The sequence below is a fragment of the Porites lutea genome, chromosome 7 (assembly GCF_958299795.1).
Source record: "Porites lutea chromosome 7, jaPorLute2.1, whole genome shotgun sequence".
NCBI classification, from domain to species: Eukaryota; Metazoa; Cnidaria; class Anthozoa; order Scleractinia; family Poritidae; genus Porites; species Porites lutea.
The window spans coordinates 8156605-8177035 of NC_133207.1; the positions used below are offsets into that span (position 1 = coordinate 8156605).

The window sequence follows — 20431 nt, forward strand, 5'->3', positions numbered from 1 at the left end:
AAGAAAACGTTCAGAAGAATACAATTTATTTAGTTGTGCTTTTGGCTGTAAACAGAAAGCTCCGAGCTATATTCTTGCCTCGCGGTTCATCTTGAAGTAAACACCGCGAAGCCGGCTTAATTCTGCAAGGTTTTTGAACTTTATGAGCTTATGCTTATGATTTTCAGAGACACTTACTCTCAAAACTTATCGCCGTGAATGAAAATTGTTGTCGTACCTGTTTCACCGAGTTATATTTTTTTTACTGATTGCTAGTAGTCTCTTCCTCAATTTAATCGCTGCGCAGGTTGTGTTCACTCGAACATGTAACAAAACATCGCACGCAGGAGTACTCAAAAAGCCGCGCGTAAATATCACATAACAAAAAAACACAAATAAAGGGAAATAAAACCTAAACATAATAAGTTCACTATCATGTTGAAGCTTAACTCTATTAATGTTCATTTAAACGGCTCCGACAGCTCGCAGACTGCAAATTTGGAGCGCGACAAAAGTGAGAACCGGTCCAGTATAGGTGATTTTGGGAATTTTTTTTTTATCGTTTTCATTAAAAACCGATAATTATTACCCTACATATCACATAGCAGCAGATTTTTCCGACTAAGCAGACCCGGATTCATGGAAAATTATCTTCATGAAAACGTTTTATAATGTGGTCAATTCTATATTTTTTTTGCTCAAAGGAAGCGCGTGCTTCGATCGTCCTGGATATTGAATAAGCGCAATTTGTCTTGCAAGATTGTGAAAAACTGCAGAATTAAAGGTTTAAATAGGCAAGGAAAAATAACTGGCACAGGCATAGTACTGTTTTCCTCAGAATTTATGTATAAAAACACTGATAAAAGGTATATTTAAAAGACTGGTTTACACACCACCAGATTTGTCGCCAAGATTTACTTGTAAAGTAAACCTGTAGAACACAAATCTTTTTCGAAACACCAAATGACCGGCCTCATTTTTTTTTCAATTTTGGCCTTCCTTTTAGACAGAGGAATGCAACGTGTAAATTGGCTGCAACCGAGGACTGTCGTGTGTTGCATAAAATTATGTTTCGGGGAGATCCAATTATCTCCATAGTCTCTCCAACGGAGTGGTTGGAGAGAATGTGAATTAACCTTATAAAACAAAGGCAGTGTAGGTGGGTGACTGGGTTTAACTTCTTTTGTTTGGGAAGAATTTGTTTTCTAGGCTTAATCCACTGTGATCGAAGAAGATTGCTATTTTTCGGTGTACATATAAGACTGCTAACGGGGTGTAAAATTTGTTTCACTCTGGAACTGTCAAATTATTTTTCTGTAAGGAATCACTTTCCCTCAAAAGTCTCATGAATGTACCTTAAAGTTAACTGATTAATGTTTATTGTTTTATTTAAATTATCAATTTATTAACGCGAGCTTCGCTTTTAGCCCTGGCTAAATCTATATATTATAGGTAGGAGTAATTATACACTTTAAAAAAGAGGTTATATGAATGCACGCCCACCTCCATACATGTCCAACCGTCCAGTCGTCCTTATTGATAGTTTAAATATTTCCTTCCTCCTCTTTTCTTAAAGGAAACTATATGTACATTGAAACGTCCTTCCCAAGAAGACCCGGCGACAAAGCCAAGCTTGTTCTTACTGTTCCGAACAACAGAGAAACGTCGTGTCTCTCATTTTATTATCATATGTATGGCGCTACAGTTGGAACTCTCAACGTCTACAGCGGAAACAGCAAAGTCTTTAATATTTCAGGACATCAGAGTAATAACTGGATTATGGTGGAGAGAAACATAATTCTGAATGGACTGGTGAGAGACAAAAAATTTTCTCTAGCGTGTTCTTAGTTAAGTCGAATTAATCGTCTGAACTAACTATTCTTCCCTTTTAGTTTGAAATCTTCTGACCCACCTTATACATACATGCATAACCCTCTCCCCCTCATGGTGAAAACAGATAATAATAGTGATAATAATAATGGTAATCATCATCATCATCATCATCATCATCATCATCATAAATAAATCAATAGCAAGAAAAATTCTTCTTGACGATTAACCACCCGACTATAACGAAGTTTTGCCAAATAATTCGCACTTTCTAACTGTAAACTAGCGAAATAGCCGTCGTGAGATGGTGGAAGGAAAGGAGAAGTGTAGGCTTGGTTTATTACGCCAATAAGCATATAGAAAGTGACAGGTGTATTGCTGACTAAAACTCAACTCTTTTCGCAGGTAATATTCGAGGGGATTGTAGGAAATTCATTTACGGGCGATATCGCGATCGATAGTGTAGAAATAAACAGTGGAATCTGTCCAGGTAAAAATTAACCGATATGTATCTGTATATTTTTAGCTTGCGTGTGGGTTCATTCGTGCGAGTTCGTGGAAAACGACTTTTCCGCGAGCGCTGGCGGCTCCCTCCGCCGCCAAAATGTTTTGCAGAATTCGCACAAGTAATCCTGCTCATAGGCTATAAATCTTTTAAAACATCAACAGCACTTTCACTTGAATATTCTCAGTTTAACCACACTCTTCCGCTCTCCTACTCAAACTTCGCGGTTTTGTTTACCACCTTGGTGTAACTCGTCTTTCGAGTTATACCATTCATATGTATACAATGGAACGATCATTCAAATGAAATGACACCTGCTTTATTTACCTGATTCTCTTTTAGTATCCTGTAACTTTGATAATGGATTGTGCTTCGGATGTAGCCAGTCGAGGGAGGATGTATTTGACTGGACGTTGTACTATGGTTCCACACCTTCGTGGGGTACGGGGCCCTCCTCGGATCATACAAGTGGATCAGGTTTGATGCCTTTTGAAATTTACCTCTTAACATTTTCCTAATGCAAAATAAGGTAAAAAAAAAAAAAAATGCAAAAACCGTGTACGATCAATCTTGCTCAACGTCGGATCAAAAAAGATCGTGATCAGTCAAAATAGATCAAATTGAAAACGTTACAGTCGGGACGACTTTTGCAGGGACTGATCAAACAACGTGAAATAGAGTTTAGTTGCAATATTTTGACTGGCAAATAACAGTCTTCATCAGGCTTATTGAGGTATCACGAATTTACAGAAATATATATGAAGTAAAATAATGACCGGAAATTACATATATTATGACGTGGTATGGTGCGGCTACTTTAAAAAGACAAGATAACAAAAAAATTAAAGATATACTATTTTATATAGTTACAGTTCATCACGTTTATTAATGCCCAGAGGCTCAATTGTCTTAGCTTTGTGGATAAGGTGGGCTTCGCGTGCTTTCCTGGAAGAATCACGCCCATTTTTAAGTTTTTCAATAGGAATCAAAAGCATATGATTGTCGGAATGATTACTGGTTAGAAAGTGTTCTGAAACTGCAGTATGGATGTAATTACCAGTAGGGTTGAGTATAGGTCGTCTGTGTTCATTAAAACGGTCATGGAGGCGACGTTTAGTTTCTCCGATATATTGTACCCTAAGAGAACATTAAATGGAATTATAGACGGGATAGGAGCAGTGCCCTTTTCAATAATTTGGTTTTAAATACTGCTGTCCTTTTTATTGGGGATAGTCTTTAAACACTGCCCTTTAAGACTTCTTTATGTGTTTATACAATGGATGGAATTGATGGAAACCATGTTATTTATTCATTTATCACCGTAGTTATCATATATATATTTTTTCTTTACAGGAAAATATTTTTATATTGAAGCTTCAGATCAGGCAACCGGTGATAATGCAAAGCTGACTTTTACGGTGCCAAGAAGTAAATCGTCATGTTGCTTAAAATTCTTCTATCACATGTATGGATCAGCAATGGGAACTCTAAATGTTTTCAGTGGAAATAATAAAATTTTCACCAAGTCAGGAAATCAGGGGAACTACTGGAAAAGAGTCACCCAAACAGTATACCTCTGTGACATGGTAAATGTGTAAACGGAACAAGTTTCGAACTAGTTATGATACTAAAGAGCCGGAAACATTTTATAGTAATGGGGGAGGGGAGGGGGTGCGAGGAGGGGGGGGGGTTGGTTGCGGGAAACTCCCGCCTCCCGCACCTTGCAATCCCGGATCTCACCTCCTCTTTTCTTGACTTCCGTCCCTTTATCTTTTTTTTTCGATTACAAAATATTGACCATTGTTGCGTAATTTCCCCCATTTCTAACACTATAAATGGTTTAATACTAGAAATACGTGAATCGACTGTGGGTTATCTATGGTTTCGTTTGCGAAGGGGGGGGGGGGGGGGGGGGAGGCGTGGGGAACGTGGTGCAGGGGTCCAAGCCTCCCGCCCCCACACCTTGCATTCCTGGCTCCCTTTTTTTTGCATTGATTTTTTACGCCTAGGGCTTTTGCGATTGCGAAATATTGAGCATTATATTGTTGAGTAATTTCCCCGATTTCTCTCGCTTCCCATCCATTAAGAGTTCCTTCCTCCCGCCCTTTCCTCTCTCACCTCTCTCTTTACTTTTCTCCTGGACTCCCACAACCCTTTACTTCTCCCGTATAAATGGTTTAATATAAAGTTGATTGTGGGGCCTCTGTTGTTTATTTGCCATTATCCAAAAAAAAAAAAGTTTATTGGGACTGCATCCTTACAGGTGACGTTTGAAGGAATAAGAGGACCCTCCGTTCAAAGTGACATCGCAATCGATGATGTGTCAATAGTAGATGGAAACTGTCCAGGTTAGAAGTCAAAATAATTTGTCAGACGTAAAGAAACTGTGGATATATTTTTTCTCTAGGTATAGTTTATTAGTATAGACACACTCAGTGATCTTGGTGATTTAAGCAATCTGCTTGGTTCGTTATCTCGGACTATTCAACAATATTCACCTCCCAGCGAGTGGATAATATGTGACCCTCCACATGAATTTGATGCTAAAGGTGAAAGCACGCTCACGACACGCTTGTACGACACGCTTAGCGTGCCGTAGATCACGGTTATGCGCATATTAAATTAAAAAAACAACGACGGACACACTTGCCTTTGTTTTGGTAAATTTAACACGCTAGACCTTTTGTTTTTTTTGTAGCGTGCCATATGTCACGGTAAGTGTGCGAATTATAGCACGCGTTGAGTGCAATTTGGGCAAGACACGCTGAACAAGCTTGATTACTGAAACTATAAAGATGATAAAAAGGGCTTGGGTTTTGAGCGGATTTAATCAGCGTTGATAACCGGTCGAAGTGAATCAAATATAGCAATTGAGACTGTTTTGGAATTTGAGCGTAACCGTAGCCATTTGAAAATCACCACTTAATGGTCGTTTAGCCTGGAATTAACGCGAGGTCAATTAAGCAACATTGAAACCGTATTGGAATTTGCAAATGTGTTTGAAATTAAGGAAAGTAAAAATAACCTTTGCACATCTTCGTCAGTAAACATTTCTGAAAAAAATTATACTTTTCAAGCGACAACGTTTTTTCAATCAGATACTATCGCTGCGATCGCTGAGGTAGAACTTTTTCTTTCTCGATAGTTACCAAAAAAGGGTACCCTTCATAATCATTTACGGTTCCTTTTTGTAGAGGAAATTTATTTAGCTTATAGATAACACGCCGTGCGTGCTTTTGCGCACACTGAAAGCGTGTTGTGCTTTTTCGCACGAGGCTTTTGTTTAAAAACTTTAATACGCTCTTTTGTTCGACTTGCTCACACGTAATTGTCTCAAGCGTGTCCTCTGAAACAAAAGAAATTGCTAATGAGGCAAGATTGCAAGCGTACTAAAGCGTGTTAAAATAAATTCTTTTGTTTTAAAGTGAAAGCGTGTCGTGCGCGTGCTTTCACCTTTAGCATTAAAATCCTGTGGAGGGTCACATATGTGAGCTCGGTGTTTTTCCCATTTTTTTTTTTCATTTTTTTTTAGAGAACGATCTTTTAAAAGTCAACAAAATCCTAGGGTTGACTTTTTTTAAGGCAAGAAAAGGCTCAAAACGGCGTTTTTACATCTACTGTAGGCTGTTTTGTGCTCGATGGATTGTTCACAACTCCCGTTTATTCGCGTAGAGGAAGCCGTTTCGTGAACTCAGCGTTTCCTAACAATAAAATTCGGCCCAAAAGTCGAAGTTTATTTCTGACAAACAAATTTTAAAGAAAATGTTTGTAAAAATCCTACGTTTCAAGTAAGTAGGAAAAAGAATGGTAAGAGACGACGACGTCTTACCTGGAGCAACGGAGCCGCCATTTTTGTCAGCACTTGGCTATAAACTTAGCGAGTCAACAGAAAACAACAAAGCTCTACTTTTCTTCTCAGGTAAGGCAACAATTCAAACTTTTAACGGTTCCATTTAAGCCATTACGCTGTTGTTTGCGAAGTGATAAACTTGTGAATTGTCATGTTTGAAAATTCTAATTCAAGATCTATTTTTAAACTTCCGCGTGATTTGATCCGTCAATCAAATCGTACTTTTTAATGGTTTCCTCTCTGATTTTGTTGAGATCACTTCGTGTGTATGTACTTAAACAATTATTCTTTTCAATCTCGGTGAATAGTGGCTTTAGGATTATTTACCTCGCCGCTTCGCGTCTCGTTAAATATTAGCCACTATTCACCTCGATTTGAAAGAATAATTGTTAAATATGGTGAAGGGATATAGTTGCTGCCTCGTTGTAGTTTAGCGTAATTTCTTGCTTGGCAACTTAAATTAAATTAAATTTTCCATTTTTGAAATTAAATTTTTAATTTTCTTTTTAATCGTACTCGACATAGTACATTCTTGAGTTGAGCATTTTATTGGACGGTTGCCGTTTCCTTGCCCATAGTTGATACATTTGTCTTACCGAGCAAGATATATAGTGATTTCAGTCTTAACTGGTCTTAAAAATTCCTTACATAAACTTTTCTAGATCGTGACATAGTCTCAAATCAAGTATGTCACCCGTCGCTTATTTCAAAGAAACACTTTCATGCTAATACACACAACGGACACTAAATCTCGGCCCCAGAGAGTAAATTCATATAAACGTAACCTCTTTATTACGGACACTGCGGTGATCTGGTGATTTCCAAATCCCGATCAGGTGAATCTCCACAGGGTGAATCCCGTCTAGTCTGGCTGATGAGCTATGCAAGTTGATATAAAGCCCAGTCGCTGTATACCAAGCAATGATTTTCCGAAAGGTTTACAAAGGACCATAACCGACTTTTTGAAGGCTTCAATAACTACAGATAGCATAAAGATCTTTTCTATCACATTTTGTACTGTAGTTACTGTTTACTGCACTTGAAATATAGCGAAAGACGCTTTCAGAATTGTGTTTTACGTTACAACTTTTTACATGCAGCATCGCGCTGTAGCTCGTTTCGTTTTAAAACAGTTATTTGTCTGTAGTTGAGATGCACAATGTTGTATGTTACTAAAAGACAGTGTCTGTACTGTGAATTAGTAACTTTAAATGCAGTTTAAAGACTTTAGCTACTGAACACTTAAAACTGTAAGTGGATTAATAAAAGTGACGTCATCATAGTGACCTCTTTTATACGGACACCTCTTTAATACGGACACTTCGCTCTGTCCCTTCGGTGTCAGTATTAGAGAGATTCGACCGTAAAACATTCTACATTCTTTAGGCTGTGGTGGTACCTTGAATAAAACGTCCGGGGTGTTGTATAGAGCAAATGGTGGAAACGAAGCCGACGAGCGCTGCATCTGGAAAATCGGCAAGGCTGGAGTGAGTCACGCAGTTGCAATTTTTACTTTGGAAAGTATTTGCAGGTAATAAAAGGCTTTGAGTTGCTCAAACATGCGTCTTCACTGATAAAACCACTTGATTGCCCTTAAAGTTATTCTGCAAAGGCCCCGAGAGTGTTGTGCATTTTTCTTGTAATCATATACAGCGGTCTGAAGCGGTCTGAGATAAAAACGAAATGAAAACAAGCACCATGTTTTTGCTCAATAAAATTATTCAAATTTGTCCTTCCATTTACGTACGCTAGATCTATTTGAAGAAAATGTTGCTCTCTACTCTCTATTGTTGTATTGTATGTTTGTGTTGTGTCGTGGGCTTAGTTTGCAATTTAAACATGTTATGAAAATATATTGTAATAATAATGATTATAATGAAAGTGATAATAATAATAATAATAATAATAATGATAATAATTAAAATAATAATGATAATAATATTGATATAATGATAATAATAACACAATGATAACGATGATAATAGTGAAAATAATAATGATAATGATAATGATGATAATGATAATGATAATGATGACCATGACGATGATGATGACTTTTACGTAAACGTGAAGGATAACGATAACGATGGCGTTAATGTAAACTATGGCGAAGACTCATCACAGGTGAGTTACAGCTCGGAATGTTCCCTTAGAATTGTTTTTTTTGCCAGAGTCTTGGCCAAATGGACAAGTTACGAGTAACCGTATCCTCTTGGCTTTCTTCCTCTTTGCTCATTTAAGGTCATATATCGTTAATTTCGTAGCAGGTTATGGCCAATATCCCTGCAAATATGAATATAAGCGCACTCCGTGATACCCATTTTAAGGCTCATCTTTGTCATTTCTTTCTTTCTTTCTTTTATTTATTTATTTTTTGCATTTAGTGAACACGTGAAGCTACTTAGGCCAGATGGCTATGAAGTTTTTAACCAGGGAGGCTGTAATTCTCCTTACCCCGCTTCTCTTGAGGTCCCATTTGGAGACGCAGAACACCTCATACTTGATATATCTCTGGAACATGGATGGGGCGTGGTTAACGTCACGTACAGTATACTCGGCCGAACACTTTACTCAGGTTCGCAGAAATAGCATGCCAAAAACTACTTACATTATAAGTAATATAAAATCAAGCATGTATGCTTTATTGTGTTCAAACACACTCGTGGTGGTATCTTTTCGCGTATCAAATACTGTCTATTATATCAACCTTATATACTAGGGATTAGGACGTTGTCTGATTAACGGTCAATTTCATTAAATATTTATTAAAATGTATATTATGGTTAACGGTATACTCGACCTGTGAAACATATCCGTTTGAACTTGAACACAATTACGCATTCACTCTTTAATAATATTTCTGCTTGCGAAAGATGGTTTTTTTTTTTGTGCGTACGAAGGAAGAAACTTTGCTTTGTCACCATATCTTTAACTATCCCACACAGGCAACTTGCTTGCAAATTTTGTTTACGTTATCAAGACTTGCGAATCTCTAAATTTTAATTCATCCTTAAAAATAAAATATTCCTTCTTATTCTCATTGTTTTACACTTGAAAACGTCAGTGATGAATATTATTATGCTGATGATCACATTATGATTATCATCATCATAATAATGGTAATTTCATATATCATCATCATCATCATCATCATCATCATCATCATTATCATCACTGCACCGTCATCATGATCATCATCTTTATTATTATAATTCATCTACAGCGCAAGTGGTGCCTTCATGGAATGTTACCATCATCAACAAGACATCAACGTCATTGACAGTGCGGTGGTCAAACTTCCCTTTAAGTGTTCCAATCCAGCATTTATTAGTGAAGTATAAGGACAAGAATTCAAACGCCAGCTTGGCCTACAACGTCTCAAATTGGTATAACTCACATTACACTGGAAATGTATTAAAAGTTTACATGTTTTACGAGGTTTATGTCGTTGCTGTATCTTCCGTAAATGGGACACTGTACTCCAGTGAAGCAATGACGGCAAGAACTAACGAAGGAGGTAAATATGCTAAAACATACCGTGCGATGCTCACGTCCAATTGCGGTCGTACTCTTAGAACGATCATTCTTCTTAATAAAGCGAAAACATTTGCGTTTTTACCTCAAGAAAGGAGAGTTTTTAAAGTGTTGTTTCCTTTTCTAAACGCTTTTTTCTCTATTTTAAATTTTCGTTTAACCTCTCTGAATTTAGTCTTCCAGCAGAAGTGTTTTTTTTTTTTTTTGGTTCGCCATGCAAGGTATGCGTGACGAAATCTTACGAATGTCTGCGTGGTAGGCTACACTGAGTTTGGAGAAAGGTTAATTTCATACTTGAAGAACAAAATCTTGTCGGGGATTTATAATAAATCATTTTTTCCTGTTGAGAGTCATTTCTGCAAGATCATCTCCCCCCCCCCAATTTTTTTCAAAATGTTTCGAAACTTTTGAAGGTTTTGTTTTTGTTGTTGTTCAGTGTTGTTGTTTTTTATTTTTTTAGTTTGAGAGCATGCAAAGAACAGAATGGAGTGTCGCTTTACGTTGTGATTAGTTAGCCGGGCCCCATGCAGTTGTTCAAACGCTGGATAGCGCTATTCACCGGATAAATCACTATCCAGCGGATCGAAGTAATTGGGAAACCAATAGGCCATTTTATAGTTGTGTGTTCAGTGCCCTGGCCTTTCAATAGAAGCGAGGCTGGCGGTGACCTTGTTTTGTTACAAACTTTCTTGTTTTTCATATGTAAATGATCATGTTCACAGGATTGTTAGTATGAGAATACCACGGTTTGCATATGAAAAACAGGAAGATTTGTAACAAAACAAGGTTACCTCCAGCCTCGCTTCTATTCGAAGGCCAGGGCACTAAGCACACAACTGTAAATGGCCTATTGCATTATCCACTGAACAGAGATTTGTCCAGTGGATAGCGCTATCCACCTTTTGAACAGCTGGAGCTTGGTGCGTAACCTTTATTTTGATATTGAGCTTAGGTATCACTTGGACATCAGAAAACCCTGATGACCAAATGAAGAAAATTTTCTCCTCTTTTTCGTACCTTCTCACTAATATCATCATTTGTTGCTGTTTTCATTTTCCCAGTACCCAGCGTTGCACCGTCGGACTTACGAGTTTCTACGCTGCATTTCACTGAATTGAAGGTACAATGGAATCCAATACCTCAGCATAGTGTAAATGGGCGACTACTGGGATATGTAGTCAACTACCAAGAGTATCCCTATGATCGGTATAGCACGAGACGAGTCAACACGAGTAGCCCAAATGTCCATGTGCTAGTGTTGAGTGGTTTGAAGGCAGCACATTCCTACAGAGTCTGGGTGGCTGGGTTTACACGCACGGGAACTGGACCTCCGTCATCTAAATACTCCGTCATTACTGGTAAATTGAACAGATAGACAACAAATCTTATAGACCATAGACAGTGTTTCTGCCAGAACACGCCGTTGCGGAAATCATGCCTTGCAATAAGAGATGGCCCCCAGAATAAAGAAATTTAAGGCCAATTTGGCCCTTTCCTTCTACAGGGCTGCAAGCAAACATGCTTAGGATTTTAAAAGCAATCCTTTTTTTAAATTCAATAGCGGTTTTCAATACAGAACAATAGCAAAAAGCAAGCCAAAAAGGGTACAAGTTCGATCAATCAGAGCGAATAATTAATTCAGCATCATAATTGGTAATAGCCTGGATACTATAAGATAGCCTCGAATTAGTGATGTATCATCGGAAGTGCTCATGGGTTACCCATGGATGTTCATTATGGCGGCTTGAAAAAGATGATTGTCCCCTTTCCTAAAAAAAAAGAAAAAAAAATGGCTCTTAAATAGAGAACTTCGGGGGCCACTTTGTCTTTCAAGTCAAACTTTCTGGCTTTAACACTGCACGGGCCTGACATTAGATTGTTCAAACCTAAAGTGGTACCACAAACTACAGGCGAATGCTTTCATAGCCTGCATGAACACGTCTCCTGCTTCCTTTGTTGCTCGAGGATCGAGACGTTTGTACGCAGCTTAGTGGTTTCACTGCAAAGTGTTTTATACATTTTGACGTCATTTTAATGGTCTATAAAGGTATAAATACCATGAAAAAAAATGTCACCTACTTTGTTTATACAATAATATTGACCGTTTTTAACTTGAATGTAGTAAATCCCTCGCGAGAGATAAACTGCACCGTCATGACGTCATTTCCATGGTTTAAATACTCGCAAGTCCGTTTCAGATGACGCGATACTGTCAAGCTAAACTCCATTCATAAGTTGAAGATATATTAGAATGTTATAACATGATTCAATGAAGCTAAATTCAACAACTAGTAAAGACTATTCTAACATGTTCGTGTCCCAAGCAAGTCAAAAACACAACGCACGCGGTTCCCCGTTTTCGTGATGCACATGTAATTCAGTTAGGGGCCCCTAAGGGGGATCCCACAGGTTTCAATCTTACATCACGTCCCGCCTAACTCGATTCAATGAGTCTTTGTGGCCTCCTAACTTGACGCCAAGATCTGGTTGTAATGGGAGTCTATGAAATAGTTTCTTTCTGTCTCTCTAGTGTCACTGGACTTGGCGCTGGCTTCTCAAATACAAGTGGCTGTCTTGTACTCGCAAGAGAGTAACGAGGTTGGGTACTTATGGGAAGAGCCCTTGTCCTTGGGGTCATGGTAGAATCATTTGGAACAGAGAGTATCTGCCTTCTTTTTCTCCTGTAAGCACGTCCATATTCATCTTCCAACATGTATGATCTTGGCATAACTTCAGCTTTACGCCATTCCCTCTCACCATTTGGACGAAACCGCACCTTGTCCCCAACTTTCAGTGGAGGCAAATCTCTACTCTGCTTGTCATAATTAGACTTGGCATTATGCTGTCGCTGATGAAGTGTTTTCAGAATATGATCACGATCCACTGGCTGAGGTAACAAGAGACGTCGATGAGTTGGTATCATTGTTCCAGTGCGTTGACTCATCAGCAGGTGGGCAAGCGACACACCGATATCTTCGATTGGGGTTTTACGATACTTTAACAGTTCCTCAAATGGGTCTTTGTTCTCTGCAGCAGCCTTCTTAAGAATGCGTTTTGTGGTCTGTACAGCTCTTTCCGCTGCGCCATTTGATTGAGGATACTCTGGTGAGCTGGTTGTATGGGAAAAACCCACTCCTCAGCAAATTTCTTGAACTCATGGTTGTTGCTGAACAAATTTCTGGTGTTGCTGTACTGCGGTCCGTTGTCGCTGGCAACCTTCTCTGGGATTCCAGACCTCGCCAATATTTTCTTCAAGTTGTTGATGACACAAATGGCAGTGTTCTGGCGAAGCAGTTCTATTTCAAAGCACTTCGAATAGAAGTCAGTGACTAACAGGTACGTTTGGCCACCATATTCAAACAGGTCAGCCCCAACAACTTGCCAAAGTAATCCTGGAATGTCATGAGGATGTAATGGCACAGGAACTGACTTTGTCTTTGACTTGGGTAGTCATGGAAGGCCAGAAAACATAATCCTTCGCAAAGGAAAGGCTTTTGCTCTCTCCCATGTAAGCTCCATGAATTTCATCTAACACTTCAGCTATCAATGGTCTTGGCACTACAATTCTGTCTGATGTAAATAACATGCCATCCTCAACATTCAGCTCTTCTCTGAAATTCCAACATTCCCGGGCAAGTTCATCAACTTGTTCTTTCTCAGCGGGCCATCCTTTCAAAACGTACTCCATCTCCACTTTTGATGTCTCATCAGCACTTGAGCTATCCTTGAATCTCTTCAGGGTGCTGCTTTCTAATCCAAGTTCCTCAACAAGATTAACTCAGATTACATCTTCGGGTTCACTGAACGGTTCAGTTTCACTGAGAGGTGCTCTGCTAAGGCACTCTGAAATGACCTGCTGTTTTCCGGGGACATAACGCAACACCAGGTCATACTTAGTGAGATTCAGCAACACCCTCTGTAGCCTGGGAGGGGCCTCATTCAGTGGTTTCCGGAAGATTGACTCCAGCGGTTTGTCTCAACAATACCTCTGCGCCCGAACTCATATGTGTGAAACTTTTGCGCTCCCCATACAATCGCTAATTGCTCTCTTTCAATATTTGCATACATCTTCTCTGGGGGAGCCAATGTCTTTGAACGGAAGGCAACTGGTTTGCCCTCCTGCATGATCACTGCGCCAAGGCCTGTGTTACTGGTATCAACAATTAGCACCGTTTCTTTGCTGTTATCAAAGTATGCCAACACCGGCGCACTTTTGATGACAAACTTGAGCTTATCAAAATCCTCTTGCTGTGGTTTCTCCCACACAAATGCGACATCTCTCTGGGTAAGCTGTGAAATTGGCTCTTGTAGATTGGCTTTGTGTTCAATGAACTTGTCAAGGTAATTTACAGTTCCTAGTACTCAAAGTACACCTTCTTTGTCAGAAGGAGGAGGCAGCTCACTGATCGCGCGGATTTTATCAGGGTCAGGTTTTACTCCTTCGGCCGAGAACACACGTCCAACATACCCTACTTCAGGAACACGAAGTTTCACTTTCTTTGGATTGAACTTTAATCCTACTTCTCTGCTTCTATCCAGTACTCTTCTCAACTTCTGATCAGCGTCGGTTTGATCTTTACCATGAATCAGGAAATCATCCACTATAATCTCCACAGGAACCCCTTCAAAGAATTTGTCCATCTCCCTTTGGTAGATTTCAGGGGCAGAAGAGCTGCCAAAAGGGAGCCTTGTAAATCGATATCAACCCCGGGGGGTATAGAATGTTAAGAGCTTAGAGATTTCATCATCAACTGTGAGCTGCCAGTATCCACTGCAAGCATCAAGGGACATGAAACTCTTTGCACCCGATAATCGGTTGGCAACCTCCTCTACAGTAGCCATTGGATTGTGTGGTCTCTTAAGAGCTTTGTTTAGGTCCCTTGGGTCAATACAAATTCGAACATCATTCTTCGAGAGTGGAGTGTTCTTTTCTTTCATGTTTCGTTTGTCAATCACTAGCATAGATGAAACCCAAGGGGTGTGCTTCTCTTCTTTAACAATAATCCCATCTTCTTCCATCTCTGTGAGCTTCTCTCGTGTTGGTTCAAGAAGTGCGATTGGAATTTTTCTGGCAGGATGTACCACTGGAGGAACTTACGGATCAACTTCCAAATGTACTTTGTTAGGTAGCTTGCCAGGTTTATCACTAAAACAATCTTTATAATCCTGCAACACAGGATCGGTTTGAAAGAAAATTGGCATTTCTTGCTCTGGTTGTTTTGCCTCTGGAGTAGTTATCAGTTCAAGGTTCATGAACTCAAGGACTTCTAAGTCTAAACAAGCATCACATCCCAGCAATGGTGTAAAAGTTCCATCAACAACAAGATACAACAGGTTAAGTTCATGACTCCCATATCGAGCTGGAAGCCTCACAGAGCCCTTTGGATGGATGGGTTTCGGCGCAAGCCACCTTTTCAAAGGTTGCTGAATTTTCTGAAGAGATTTGTTTGTGATTTCCTTGTACATCTCATAGGGAATTACTGTAGCTTCTGCACCAGTATCTGCTTTGATCTGTACATCTTTCCCAGCAATTTTGACGGTAATCGAGCCAGCTAGATTTCTTTCGAGTGCAGGAGACACTATCCAGCTCAACTGATCCAAAATATGTGTGCACATCGTGATTCATTGGAGGCTCATGTTCCACAGCTGCAAGTTGTGAACCTTCAGCGCTTAATTGTTTGCACACTTGTGCAAAGTGTCCATCCTTCTTACACTTGTTGCATTTCTTTCCAAGAGCTGGGCAGCGAGGTGGCTGAATAAATGGGTGCTTGTAACCACAGAATTTACAGTTACGAGGGGGTGTCTTTTCTTGAACCTTGACTTTCCCGAGAGGGTGAAGTGAACGTTCGGAACCCGCAACTGTTGGTGTATTAAACTTGTATTTCTGTAGTTAAGCTGCCTCGAATGTACCGCAATAATCATCAGCAGTTTGCAGCGTTAAATCTGGTTTTTTCAGCAGTTCACCTCGCAATTTGTGTGACAAAACTCCTCCCCCAATACGATCACGAATGAGCGAATCTCGAAGGTCGCCAAATTCACAAGTTAACGACAGTCTTTTCAGTTCACTCTTCGATAGCTTCTGGTCCAGCACAATGTAACAACATATTTACCTTCATTTTCTCCGCTTTATCATCTTTACCTTTCGCGACGAGGTAGATCTCAAATTGCATGAAAAATTTCCTCCAGTTCTCAGCAGCATTTGCGTCTAGAAGCAATGGACCAGGCAGTCGAGAATCTCGCTCGGCCATTATACAAGATACAATAATACAACTCAACAGGAAACTTGTTTGTCCCATCGATTCGTCAAATAATTTCTCGCAGTTCGGCAGGGCAGATAACCACTGTTATCCCAGTTTCTTACACCATGTTATAAGATCATTCAATAAAGCTAAATTTAACAACTAGTAAAGACTATTCTAACATGTTCGTGTCCCAAGCAATTCAAAACGCAACGCACGCGGTTCCCCGTTTTCGGGGTGCGCATGTAGGTCAGTCAGGGGCCCCTAAGGGGGATCCCTACAGGTTCCAATGTTACAACAGAATACATTTCGAAAGTTGCTTTCTACTTTTATTCCTTGTTTTTGTCAAGAGCTATTTTATTGGACGTCTGAAACCAAGTTGGGTACAGTCGTGTTTCAGTTGAGCCAGCTTAGCCTGGCAGTAGCATGCCGTTTGAAACAGACCTCATAGACCACTAGTTCGAAATAAGCGCCAGAAATCCTTTTTCATTTTTTACTCTAGAATGCACTATGTACTACTGACTGCTAGCAGTCTGCTTCTTTGCAAAAAATAGAACGTTAAGATATACCATACATTATATTTATTATTCCGACCTGAAGAATAGTCTATTCTATAGTAATTCCAGTCATTTTTACAAGTGGTATAAATTGGTTTTGACACATCGTGGCGAAATCGCAGTATGTTTAGAATGATTTAACTAGATTGAAAATAAAAAAACTGAGTTAAACTTCTTGTTTTCTTACTGTCAATTAGGTTGCAAAGGATACACAGATCGGTCTTTTGGCCTCTTAGAGATTGGTTCCAACGGGCGCCCGAGCTATGTTACATGTACCTTTGTGATTCGCAGAGGGGGCATAAATCAGGCAGTTGCGGTAGTGTGGATACAAGATTTGGCATTTTACGGGTACTACGTGAAATTATTATCTCTGATTACTTAACACCTTTCTCCAAGATTTGCTTGATATTGTAGGGTTGTCTTCAACAACCTTAGACAGGCCAAATGGATCATACCCTACAGATTATGTAATTTTGCAATGGAGGCTCGCAAACAACCGACGCATGTCCCCAACTTTTGGCAAAGTTTTGAATGGCGCGAATTGTACAAAAAAAAAATGAAACTGCGGAAATGTTGATGTACCAAAAATAAATGAAAAACTTTTCTCGTTTAAAAGCTTTCATTTGTTGTAAAAAATTGGCATAGCTGCTGACCACGTGATTGAAAGTAAAGTTATTCTCCTTTTTTGAATAGAGCGTTTCTAGCCCATACTTTTCCATCGTTTGACAACGCAATGGCCGTCTCCGCCTAGAAAGAGTTTTGAGATCTAGGAATTTTGCTATCATGGCAACGTGACATCACACTTCTTTTCTCTACTGTTAGGAAACAACGTATCTATCAGTGTTTTTTGTTTTATTTACCTGTTTATTATTATTTTATTACGTTTTTCTCTTTATTTTTAGGGAATATGTGAAAATAACTGGCCGAAATGAATCGCTGGTTTGGCATGGCGGATATTCTTATTCGCCTGATCTGCGATCTTTCGTTCAGGTTGGATTTGGAAATGCCGATAACATAACTGTTCAGATCCGTTTAACGAGCAGCTACAGTCGCTTCAAGTTTCAATACGGAATTATGAAGCAAGGTCTTTTCTCAGGTTAGAATCCTTGCATCTACTAACTGAATAAATCATATGGGTGGATAAAACTCTATGAAATATTAAGTTTGGCATATATTAGCATTCTAGATAGGGTGCCAAAAGCGAAACAACAATAGTTTCCGTAGCACCAAGAAACACTCCAGCAAATTGAGAAGATTTCTATGCGTTTCCCTTTTTGTTGATACTTTCATTAATTTTAAAATTATTGGTCTAGTCCCACTCACTGATTCGAGCAAACGTTGCACAACCTCCAACAGATCTTGACAAAAGCTTAGTACAATGGAACCTCGATATCACGAAGGGTCAAGGAACTGGCAAAATTTGTTGACTATAACGAGTTTTTGTGTTAGCGAGGTTCTTTTCCAAATATGTTTCTGTTACTAGGGCAATTTAAAGAAAATCGTTCGTTATACTGAGGACTTCGCTCTATAGAGCTTCGATATATCTGTTCTACTGTAATATTCATACATGTAGATATCGGTTGATTTATTTATCATTTTTTAAGCTTTACCTATTAACTGGAATGTGACCGTCGACAACACCTCAAGAACTTCGATGACAGTTCATTGGGAGAATTTAGCACCGCTCATCAACGAGACCGTACTCTATTATATCGCAAACATCCACCATGGTAACCTATCAAGAGCAGCACTAGTTTCTGGAGATTTATACAATGCAAAATTCCTGGGGCTGTCAACGTACACTGAATATCAAATAAAAATCATCGGAATAAACAGCCTTGGTCAAACCTACAACAGCCCAAACGTCACAGCCCTAACAGAGGAAGGAGGTAAGTGTTGTATAACGTTTCGGGCAAAACACGCCAAGCCACGCTACAATAAGAACGAAAATAATACTTTCATTTATTTCACTGTCACTAGATTATCGTTTCTCAAGATAACACATGGAACTATTGTAACTTCCGTTAAAGCTTCACTCTAGTAGATTTCTTGATGGTATTGATTGCAATTATTTTTTCCCCCGCATATGACACAAATATGTGTCATATAAAATTGTAGGAAAATATATCGGCATGCTGGAGTCCATGTCAAATATAAGGAAAGTTAAGGGGTTTCGATACAGTTTTTCAGAGGCCATACCGATATTTTTCAATCGCCTTAAAAGTGTTTTTTTTCTTGTCCGATCGCTGTAAAATGTTCACCAATAATTTGGCTATGGATTGAAATTTGTGAAAATGTAGGTTTTAGTAAAATCGATATTACTGTGACAACAATAAACAAAAAACTTTGAAAATATATTTCGAACCTTAAATTTTTAATAGTCATGGTAGATTATTTAATAAAAACGTTGTAAATGACTCAAATTATTCTTAAGTAGCATCAAAATGCTGCTTAATATCATATTTCGATACTAGGGAATTTTGGTGTATTTTCGTTCTCGTGCGAAAACTAACCCGTTTTCTCACCACCTGTATAAGTGCAACTTCATTCAAAATTTGGACTTTTAGCGCTTTTTTGTACATTTCTGAAACGATTAGAACGAATTTTTTTGTAAATTTCTTCACATAATCTTCATAATGTATATAATACGAACGTGTCAAAAATCTGCGTTGCAACATTCACTGTTTTGACGTTATACTAATTTTTCCAAAAATAGTGCGCACTATACATACCTCAGTGAGTATTACATTTTAGTTTGAATTTATCGCATCTTTTGAATGTTAAACATTGACAATACTCACACTGAAATATACTAGTCATGGATATATGTATTGTAATGGACATTAACCCATTTGCCCCTGAACCGCCCGTAACCTCCCGCGCTGATCCAGGTCCCTCAACCACTTGTGACGTCATCGGTTTTAACGGTCAAGGGCAACTTTGTCATACGAGAATGAGCAATGAAGCTTTACGGGGGGTTTGATGAGGTTGGTTAGACCTCCAGCAAGAATATGCTAATAAGACGAGAAAAAAAAAATTAACAAAACAAAACAAAAAAACAATAAATGAAATAATAGAGAAAGAAAGGGAAATCCAAAAACTTATATACACAGTATAAGGCCTAAAATTACGTGAGATAGCTATTTTCAATAAAAAGCCCAATTACTTAATAGAACATGGATATTATATAGAAATAGCTAGAACCTTAGCTGTCGGACTGCTTTCTTAAAAGCTGACAATGTACTTATGGATCTCAAGGTATCAGAAATCTTGTTCCAAGTAATAGCCGCCAAGTACTTTACTGAGTTCTTGCCATAACGCGTCGTATTAAGTTTCGGTACTTGCAGCTTGTTAACCTCTCTCAGGTGGACAACTGTTTATTGTCTTAGATACAATAACTAACAAGTTCTGGATTCGTCGATCCACGAGGCTGTAACCAATACGAACAAAAAGAGTGCTACTTTGTGAAGACTCGTCACTCTACAAGTAACGAAGTGCTCGTTTATGCAACCTGTCCAGTTTTTCACTATCAGACTTTACAGTGCTGCCATATGGAGGAACAGTAATGAAAATGAGACATTATGAACGAATTAAAACGGCAGAGTTTGGTCCGAAACGATAATATATTCTTTAGTGTACAAACAACATCTAGTTGCGTTCCAACTTTCTTGCTAATTTTCATAATCATCCTCGGAGACCCAGGGGCAGATAGTGGGGGCGAGAGAAAGTCTAAACAGGCGGAAAAATATGGCACAAAAGAAAAGTGAAGAACGGCAAGAAGAGCCCCTGGGGACAATGTCTTACCAGACCAGTTCCAAACGGTCGCCGCCGTTCTGACTTCTGATTGGTGATAGAAAACTTGACGCACAAATAGAGGAAGACTGCCGACAGACTATCTCCTATCTGAAAGGATATTTCTACCTAAAGCTTTATTGCA

At 39.0% G+C, this 20431-nt stretch overlaps 1 protein-coding gene and 1 pseudogene across 2 annotated transcripts in view; one reads left to right on the top strand and one right to left on the bottom strand.

Moving 5' to 3' along the window:
- LOC140943648 (uncharacterized) overlaps positions 1-20431 on the top strand; it is a 50978-nt gene that overhangs the window by 22882 nt on the left and 7665 nt on the right. For both annotated transcript variants that reach the window (XM_073392769.1, XM_073392770.1), the window contains 12 exons: positions 1556-1791; positions 2215-2299; positions 2657-2791; positions 3668-3900; positions 4578-4662; positions 7551-7695; positions 8549-8739; positions 9388-9681; positions 10760-11056; positions 16692-16842; positions 17397-17590; positions 18099-18383. In XM_073392769.1, the coding sequence (XP_073248870.1) occupies positions 1556-1791; positions 2215-2299; positions 2657-2791; positions 3668-3900; positions 4578-4662; positions 7551-7695; positions 8549-8739; positions 9388-9681; positions 10760-11056; positions 16692-16842; positions 17397-17590; positions 18099-18383 (2331 nt within the window). The remainder of the gene's footprint in view (positions 1-1555; positions 1792-2214; positions 2300-2656; positions 2792-3667; positions 3901-4577; positions 4663-7550; positions 7696-8548; positions 8740-9387; positions 9682-10759; positions 11057-16691; positions 16843-17396; positions 17591-18098; positions 18384-20431) is intronic.
- Positions 15166-15946, bottom strand: LOC140943233 (uncharacterized; annotated as a pseudogene).